This window comes from Leptonychotes weddellii, chromosome 15 (genome assembly GCF_054177405.1).
Source record: "Leptonychotes weddellii isolate Sample4059 chromosome 15, ASM5417740v2, whole genome shotgun sequence".
Classification (NCBI taxonomy): domain Eukaryota; kingdom Metazoa; phylum Chordata; class Mammalia; order Carnivora; family Phocidae; genus Leptonychotes; species Leptonychotes weddellii.
Window position 1 is genome coordinate 230,826 of NC_138383.1, and position 9,595 is coordinate 240,420.

Sequence of the window (9,595 nt, forward strand, 5' to 3'; positions counted from 1 at the left end):
TCATGAATAAATAAATAAAACATTTAAAAAAAAAAAAAAGTGTTCTTACACAAAGTAGGGGAAGGGAGGGGAGGGGAGGGGAGGGAAGGGGAGGGAAGGAAGGAAGAAGGAAGGAAGAAGGAAGGAAGGAAGGAAGGAAGGAAGGAAGGAAGGAAGGAAGGAAGGAAGGAAGGAAGGAAGGAAGGAAGGAAAGAAAAGAAAAGAAAAAGAAAGAAAGAAAAGAAAAGAAAAAGAAAAAGAAAGAAAGAGAGATTCTTAGGGACGCCTGGGTGGCTCAGTCAGTTAAGCGTCTGCCTTCGGCTCGGGTCATGGTCCCAGGGTCCTGGGATCGAATCCCACATCGGGCTCCCTGCTCAGCGGGAAGCCTGCTTCTCCCTCTCCCGCTCTCCCTGCTTGTGTCCCCTCTCTTGCTGTGGCTCTGTCAAATAAATAAATAAAATCTTTAAAAAAATAAAAATAAATAAATGAAAATTAAAAAAAAAAAAAAAGACCAAGTGTTAAAATACTAGGAGAGGACAGAGGCAGACACAGGGTTGCCACAGATCCCAGAACAAACAGGCAGGTCTTTAAAAAACATGCTGACAGAAAACAGGTGCAAAAATAAGTGACTGGAGACGGTCTAAAGGGAGCGAGAGTCTTCTGAAAAGGACGCACGTCGCTGGGCGTCCAAGCCCGCACCGCACAGGCCTTGGGGGGAACGCCCGCACCAGCACCCAGGCTTCCTCCTCACAGGGTTCCGTGTCCGTGCTGCGGAGGGACCCAAGAAAAGCCACCGCCCTTCCGGCTGGAACCATGGGGAGTTGGGACGACCAGGGCCCCCGGGAGCACAGGGAGCGCCGTGCGGGGGTGTGCCCCAGAGGGGGACCCCACGCCCACGCAGGAGGGCTGCCCACCACACAGCACAAGGGGGGCCGCCCACATCAGGCGAGGCGGAGACCGCAGCTCTGGATTCAAACCAAGCCCGCTGGCCACTGGAAAGCCATCAGCACCCCCGGAGGAGTGAGGGACCCCATCCCCACAGCAAACCTCCCGGAGCCAGGATCCGCTCCAAAACCACATGCCCCACAAAGAACCAGGAGGAACGACCCACTCTCCAGGGCACACAACTGAGCCCGGGGTGGGGTCCGACCATCATCACTGACTGACACAGACCCCGATCAGGGCAGCCCCCCCAGCCCGCATCCCACAGGGACAGGGAAGTGCAGGGGTCGGGGCTGTGCTGTTGTAGGGCCACCAGGCAGCTGTCAGGGTGGACTCCCCAAGTACACGGGGGCGCCCCAGGCTCCCACAGAGGAGCCCTGCCCGCATCTCCAAGGGCACACCGAGGCCATCAGGGCCCCACGCGGCCGTGTCCCCAGCACCATCTGGGACTGAGCAGAAGGGAAGGAAAGCAAACCAGTGAGGTGAGGGAACATCCTGATGGAGGAAAAGGCGGGGAAGGCCGGCAGACACAGAAAGTGGGGAAAAGCCCCAGACGGGAACTGTAATGGAACGGTAACAAAATCAGAGCTCTCTCAGGCGACCCTGATGGCAGGGAAGAGCCAGTGAACTTGAACGTAAATTAGAATTTACACAACTGAAGAAGAGGAAAAAACTGAAAAAAAATGAGTAGAGCCCCAGGGCTTACGGGCAGGAATGGGGCCCACAGGGGGATGCGGTGTCCAGGATGAGGTGGGGCAGGGGAGATTTAAAGAAAGTGGCCAAAAACTTGCCACATATGGAAAAAACATGTGCATTTCTTTTTTCTCTTTCGAGGCTTCACATAAAGCCCAGCTTCTGTTTCCACTGTAACAAGAGAACGATTCCGCCCAATGTCAGTGACACCTTACCCCACGCAGCCTCTCAGCACAATGCCCATCACAGCGTGTCCAGAACAAGAGACAGAAGTCCTAAGGGTAGCTCTCAGCTCCTCCAATGAAAGGGTAACTCGGTTTGCTATTTACAGTAAACTGAAATCTTGGAAAGATGACAGCTGCCAACGTGAGAACAAAGAAATGACACACAAAGCAAACCTGGCGCCATGGGCACAGCCTCCTCTCGGCTCGGACTACAACAAGTTGTCTGGGGGCGTCCTCGCGAGAACAGTCAAGCCGAGGTTTCTCCCAAGCCTGAGATGTGGGTACCTGGTTTCCCATCAGAAGGGGCCACGGTTCACTGTGCAACTGAATCCCCAGAGAAGTACCCATCTCCTCCTCCTCCAAAGTGGTCTGACCCCCTTCTTCCCCTAAATGGCCACATCAGGGCCTTTGTCTGCTTGAACTTTCTCAGAAGAACTGGAAAGCCAACCACGGGGGCTGGCACAAGGGAGTGGCAAGTGTCTGTGCTTTAGAATTTAGTATTTTTCAGAGAAGAGTGGAACACAACCACGAGCCAGGCCCAAGGATGCTCTGCTGTCCCTAGAACACAGGCCCAGGGGCACAGCGCACCTCCAGCACCATGAGCAAGAGACCACGGGCCACCTTACCACGCGCCCACGTCCCCACGGCTGTCGGTGGTGTAGTCGTGCAGACAGCCCAGGAGGGTGCGGTAAGTCTGGGAGACGTTCTCTTCACACACAACCTCGTCTGGGGACCCTCCTGCCCTCACGCCAACCGTCTGGCAAACCCTGAAATTATTAAAAATGCGTGAAATATGGCAAATGTCTGTGAACCCCATCTTTCCCATCATCTTGGCCTGACAGGACACGCTAAAACAGGCCAACAACCTCAGAGATAGAGTCAGAATTCCAGAGTTCCTTCCGTGCTGACATACGCTGAATGACACCTTTCCCTAAAATCACATTTCTTAGTGTCTGCAGCTTAAAAGGTGTGCAGGAGGGGCGCCTGGGTGGCTCAGTCGGTTAAGCGACTGCCTTCGGCTCGGGTCATGATCCTGGAGTCCCTGGATCGAGTCCCGCATCGGGCTCCCTGCTCGGCAGGGAGTCTGCTTCTCCCTCTGACCCTCCTCCCTCTCATGCTCTCTGTCTCTCATTCTCTCTCTTGCAAATAAATAAAAAAATCTTAAAAAAAAAAAAGGTGTGCAGGAGGCCACCTGTGCTGGCCCCTCCCGCCTCCGTCCTGGCAGAAAGGGGTGGTGCCACCATACAGCAGAAGAGGGGCACGGGTGGGGGACAGAGAAAGGAAAGCATGTCCCGTTGTGCGTGCAGTGTGTGGTCAACACCACATGGCCCTTCCAGACTTAAGGTTCATGCCCCAGTTCTTGAGGTGGGTTGCTGTTCCTAAAACAAAGAAGTCTAATATTCACTATAGCAACAATGAATAAAGTGTCAATGAGCCTCTGAGTTGGAAATATTCTTTGACAACCCTCTGAAAAGAGAATAAACGAGAAAATAAAAAGTTACACTGCTGCTTCAAAGTAGATTCATGTGAGACTGGGCTCTGGACCACACCGACAGGGACCACCTCAGTGCTCGGTCGCTGGCGCCCGGGAGAGCAAGGACTGGGGGAACAGCCCGGAGGAGACGCACCTTGAGATCGCCTTCAGAGCGTCCCGCCTGGACTCGGCAAAGCTCACGTTCTCAGGACGAATGACAGTCACGGCTCCCAGGCCTGCCAGCACCTGAAACGCAGTGATGCATCCTCAACAGAACGTGCACCTGGCAGACCACACGCCCTGCTGCAGCCCGGAGGACACGCGGAGGGGGCACCTGCTGCCCCCGGTCATCTCTGCAGGGCATCCCCAACGCCAACTGCCCCCTTCCTATCCTGTGGCCCACAGCTGGAAATTGTGACAAATGATCAGCCGACTCCTGAGATCTCGATCCAATACTTCTTAAAGGGCCATTCGGTCCTGAGAGTCGTATGTTCCAAACGGCTAAGCTGCAGAGTTGAGTTTTAGGGAGTCTGTCCAGTGCCTCTGACCCCGAGACGTCGTGGGCAGGAGGAGGGGAACACAGCACGGCTGTCTCAAGACAGGAGCGTGTTTCCACAAAGGCAGCAAGAGCTTCCCTCTGTTAGACTAGAACTCAGCCCCTCCAAGTCCCCCCATCACACGACAGTGTCCACCCGGCACCCTCAAGAGCACCCCGTTCCCTTCCTCATGGCCACATGCCTGGACGGGCGTAAATTCGTGGTCTGACCCCTCCCAAGCCCTCCCCCACCGGGCTCACACGCAACGCCCGGACCTAACAGGCCATTTCTTCAGGGCGCGGGGCGCCTCACCTGCTGCAGCCTGCCTTTCAGGAGGAAGCGCGGGAGGGCGCCCAGGGCCAGAGAGAAGCCACAGCGAGCCGTCTCCTCCGGGCTCTGCAGGTCAGCGAGATACTGCCGTATCAGCTCCTCTGAAAGGCAGCGACAAAAGGGCGGCTGCCTCCCTTCCCGCACAACACGCTCTCCTTCTGACGTCTCAGAAATGCGTGAGTAGGCAGCGAGAGAGAGGGAGGAAGCACGCCGGCTTCTGAAGCAGATGTACCTTAGAAGTGGCTCCGATCAAAACAGATTTAAGAATTTTTATTAGGTGGGTTTGAGGTTTTCATAGGCAATTTTAATACACGATTTCACTCTTAGGAGAATAAATCCAGGAGGGGTTAAGAATGCGTGATGTGGTCCTAGTCACCAGGAACACAAAGGTGGACGGGATGCCCTCCCAGGGTGAGCACGAAGGGGCAGAAGCTGCCAGTCGGGCTGAAGCACACTGCGCGCAGACAGATGCTCCCTGAGACGGGAAGGCCATTGTCAGGGATGAAACAGGGACGGGAACAGAGGGTGCAGGGCAGACTCAAGGGACAGCTGGGGCGGGAAGGGCAGTGGGGTTGCCGGGCTGTCCTCGACCAACGCAGCTCTGGAGGGGCCAGGAGGCTGCACACCCCGACCTGTCTAACCATCGTGACCGATTCTTGTCCTCACTGCTTAGATGTCAACCAAGCACAACCGTGGCAACACGTGCATGGAAACCTCAAGGGCCTACATTAGGACAGCGAAGGAACACCAGAACGTCTGTGCACCCCTGACGTGGCCACCTCCGCAGCGCTGGCTGGGGTCTCCACACACTGAAGGTGACTCCAGAACACTGCTCACTCTCCCCGCGTGCACAGCGATGCCATACTCTCTTCTCAGGCAGAAAGTGAAATGTGACCTTATCATCCCAATTTTTAAAAACAGACTAAATGCAAAATGATGTCAGTACCTCTTTATGTAACACTGCCTATGGTCAAGGGAAAAACATCATAAATTTGGAAAGTCTGTCAGAAGATCACATTACCGAATGTTTTCTTATTTAAAAAAAAAAATCAGACGATTTTTACCATTTAAAATAATTTAAAAGTGTTTCATATGCTTCTGAAGTGACTGTCAGGCAAGAGAACACTACAGGGCACCACAGTGGGTGGACACGAAGCTTCTCCGTGCAGACCCGTCATGGGTCAGACGAACCACACGAGGGGGTTCTGGAAAACCCAACTGAGGCAATGCTGTGCAGCGAGGCTTCTGTGAACAGGGAAAAGGCAAAGTGCACGCACACGCCAAGGACCCGCACCAGGAAACTGTGGCATGGTGCATACGGAAACCCTAAAACCACATCTGCCATAAAAAAGTCACCGAAGCAATCAGGGACAGGGAATCAGGACGTGCTAGGACAGCAGACGCAGACCCTCTGAGCCGACAGAACCCCAGCATCGAGGACCAGAAAGAAGAAGAAGGACCCAAGGAACAAACACCAAGGGAAACACGAGAACGAAATGGAACAGGAAACAGGAGGCTCCCTCGGAGGCCAGAGAAGGAAGGGGTTCCATCCACGTACAATGGGAACCTCCAAAGCACAAAGTGGGGGAGTTTACTTGAAAACGTCATTCAGGCAGACGCTGCCGACATTAAGCACAGGCTCTGCATGGAGAGAGAGCATCGTGCTTGTTCTCGCCCGTTCGGGGGAATGCCAACACGCCAGGAAAGCACCCGTCTAGAGCCGAAGAGGGATGAACACCTGCGGCAGCTACACGAACCTGGCGGATCCGGGAGCAGCAGGCCTCCGTGCCCCCTTCCCCCACCCCCATCTCCGCCCAACGCCCAGCTCGGGCCCTCCCTCCCACGCCCTGTCCACTTGCAGCAGGAGACGGGGCACCCAAACCCATACCCTGCACCCCCGCTTCCTGCTGGAAGCCCCCGCGGCCCACTCACCCTGCCTGGCGGGATCCGCCTCCCCGGTCTCCAGGGTGTAGTACTCGCTGCAGAGAGCAGCCAGGGCCAAGACAGCCGCTTCCTGAAACAAAGTGGGCCGTGAGTGTGCTGTGCAGCCTCCCGGGCGCCCCAGCCATCGGATCGTTCTGCGGTCAGGCCAGTGATTAAGTTTGAAACAAACAGAAACTGAATCATATACTCCTTTCCAGCACGTCTGCTGATCATCATCAGTTATCTGTCAGATAACTTCAATATTCTCTGCAACTAATAATCTGAATGGAAAATATGATTTCTTCCATTCATGCAAAGTCTTCTAATAAAAGTTAATAAAATGGGGCATTTTTTTTCTTTCCCAGCAGAATCAGCGAAGGGCAAAGTGTGTGTTGTACACACAGAAGTAACATACAGGCCTCACTTAGAGGGGAAGTTGCAGGGCCAGGGTGGGGGGGAGGAGAGTGGAGCTGATGTGGTAGCAGCCGCGCCCCCCGGCCCCCCCCAGAACACCTGTACTGCCAAGAGGAGGAGCCTGAGCTCCAGGTAAGCCTCTCAGGGTCAGACAGACAGCAAAGGGCAAATGCTGGGTTTCTACGCTCTTCCACCACTTCCCCAAATCAGGCTGCTGAGCCCGACGGAGCAGCCCTGGAGAGAGGTGCCGGAGGCTGCACAGGGAGGGCTACACAACGCAGCATCACACCGAGAGGTCACCTGCGCAAACTACCACAATCCCTGCTGGTGTGAATCAATTAAGGGAATGCTCTTAAAAGGAAATTCTGAGACCTGACCACGAAACATTCAGATTCAACTCGTAAAACTGTACTTGGATTCTACAGAACGATAAAGTTCCTTTAAAAAAAGAAGCATACGCAGGAGGCTGGAGAATTAATCTTATGGGAAACCAACACGGACTTCCGTTTCTCCACCCTCAATACCAAAGCCCGTCACCATCCACACTAGGACCTCCGTCACAGCTCCGCTAGGCCAAAGTCACCTGTCCCAGGATAGGAAAACAGCACATCGGCCACCGGACACACACACTCTGTCCTTGCTCACGATAGCCAGCACTCTCAGGCAAGGACCCTGGACTGCGGCTCCCACCTACACCTAAGTGTCACGGCAGAGTCTCCAACCCCACCATTCTGCATCTGAACGGGACACAAAACTCCCTAACTGAATAAACAATCACTATGGACATACAGGAGAGATGTTCAGAAGCTGAATCTAATTTAACCAGAAACTGTCATATAAAATTTAAATATTCTGGTCATCATTGGCTGCACTGGTTTTTCTGATTATAAATTACATAGATAATACAATCTAGAATTCCAAATATAATTATGGCATTTATCAATGATCACAACATTCGTGTATAAAAGGGACTCATAACGCACACAGTCCTTTGAAACAAACACTAAAAAAAAAAAAGATTCATGTCACTATTTTTTTTAGATTTTATTTACTTATTTCAGAGAAAGAGAGAGAGAGCACATGAATGAGCAAGGGAAAGGGCAGAGGGAGAAGGAGAGAGAAAGAATCTCAAGCAGACTCTGCACTGAGTACAGAGCCCAACATGGGTCTTGATCCCAGGACCCTGAGATCATGACTCAAGCTGAAATCAAGAGTTCCACGCTCAACCAAATGAGGCACCCAGGCACCCCGAGTGTCACTCTCTATACAATGCAACAGCCAGAAAAATCTTGCTTACCATACCTTGATCTGTTGTCTAGAATGACTTGAAATAAGATGGAGATTTCTCAGTGTGTCATTTATCACCCACTGCCAACCATCTGTCAAAGGAACAAAAGACATTCATTTACCCAATTAAGAACATGTAGATGAAATTAAAACAACAGATCTTCTACCTCTTAAAGTTGGTAACCTTAGAGATGAATCTAGAGAAAATCTAAGGTAAACGTTACACAGGTTAGACAAAATCCAAGGGCCCTCTCCATTCAGAGAGAAAGCCTTCTCTTGGCTGCTGAAATGTCAAACTGTTACCGTGAGAAATTTTTGCTCTTTTAACACCGAAAGCTTCAGGAGGCCACTTCTGGAAGCACCTCTCTCTCAAACAATGCCCCTGGGCCCCCACGAATAAAAACCTAAATATTTAACTCAATTAGATCCCACACTGAGCATAGAATGCTAAATTTATCCAATTCTTTTTTTTTTTTTTTTTTTTTTTTGGTCTCCTGGTCCCAGAACTTGAGGCTGCAAAAGCAAAGAATAAGGGCACCTGGGTGGCTCAGTTGTTAGGTGTCTGCCTTCGGCTCAGGTCATGATCCCAGGATCCTGGGATCGAGTTCCACATCGGGCTCCCTGCTCGGCAGGAAGCCCGCTTCTCCCTCTCCCACTCCCCCTGCTTGTGTTCCTGCTCTCGCTATGTCTCTCTGTCAAATAAGTAAATAAAATCTAAAAAAAAAAAAAAAAAAGCAAAGAATAAAGTCGGCCGGGGGATAAAGGTGACCCCAAGGCCCCTTTCTTACTGCCTCTCTGTGGCCACGTGCCATAGAAGGTGGAGGGCTCGAGGTCTGCAGAGGGGCCTGGCCACTGCTCCACAAGAGCTGTCCCTCCTCACACATCCTGCCTGCACCACGGGTCCTGCAGGCCTGCACCATGCATCTGTCGGGGTAAGGGACAGCCAAGGCTGCCCGGCACTGGGGGCAGGTGCCACAGGCAGAGTGGCAGCCAGGAGCTCTGAGGAAGGAGCCTGACCTCTCACTAGACAAGGGAAAGAATCTCTCTCTTTTTGAGGAGGAGAGTGGGGGGGATGCTCATTATTTACAACGGGTTATCATCTATCCTAGCTGGTTCATTTTCTTTTTAACTTGAAATAGTTCTGGGAGGAAATGCTACAATGTGAGTCTACAAAGAAGAAGAGAAGCACTTACCGATTACGACGTCACCTCTAAAAGGCATCTTGGAAAGGGACAAGTTTTCTATTAAAATGCACACTAGGAAGGAAAAGAATAAATGCAATGTCATTCTCCAGAGTGCCCATCGAAGCACCTATCCTGCTGAGTGCTGAGCTGCTGGTACCAAGTCCCTCTGGCCACTCCGGACACACCAGTGCCCGTGTCTGGCCAGCCCGTGAGCAGCCCCAGCACCTCCTCAGCTGGGCAGCCTCAGGGAACCTGCTCCAGACCTGGCCCAGGTAGAGGCAGCCCCAGGGCCACATGGAGCAACACAGCCCACAGCTACAGATGTGACCCCAATACGAATCCCCAGGGACGACTCTCGATTCAGAGGACGCATGTGCTGACGGGGCCATCGACACCTACAAGTGACCAGGAGCTATGGCATCTGCCTGAGATGAGGACCATAGAGGAGCTGCTAACACAGGAGGAAAGGGATCTCCAAAGACAGTGGCAAGAGTCCTGTCACAGGTGAGCACTCACAGTCCACCTAGGTCAGGACAGGTGAGCACCCAGGAGTCCACTGAGGGGCCAAAATGAGGACAAACCAAGAGCACTGAGCTGCATGCTGTCAAC

The 9,595-nt window shown here is 52.7% G+C and overlaps 1 protein-coding gene across 3 annotated transcripts in view; it reads right to left on the reverse strand.

The window, feature by feature from the left end:
* Positions 1-9,595, reverse strand: part of TBCD (tubulin folding cofactor D) — a 164,939-nt gene that overhangs the window by 15,988 nt on the left and 139,356 nt on the right. For all 3 annotated transcript variants that reach the window (XM_081804167.1, XM_081804168.1, XM_081804166.1), the window contains 6 exons: positions 8,996-9,058; positions 7,818-7,894; positions 6,111-6,192; positions 4,161-4,279; positions 3,467-3,558; positions 2,465-2,605 (listed from right to left, as the gene is read on the reverse strand). In XM_081804167.1, the coding sequence (XP_081660293.1) occupies positions 2,465-2,605; positions 3,467-3,558; positions 4,161-4,279; positions 6,111-6,192; positions 7,818-7,894; positions 8,996-9,058 (574 nt within the window). The remainder of the gene's footprint in view (positions 1-2,464; positions 2,606-3,466; positions 3,559-4,160; positions 4,280-6,110; positions 6,193-7,817; positions 7,895-8,995; positions 9,059-9,595) is intronic.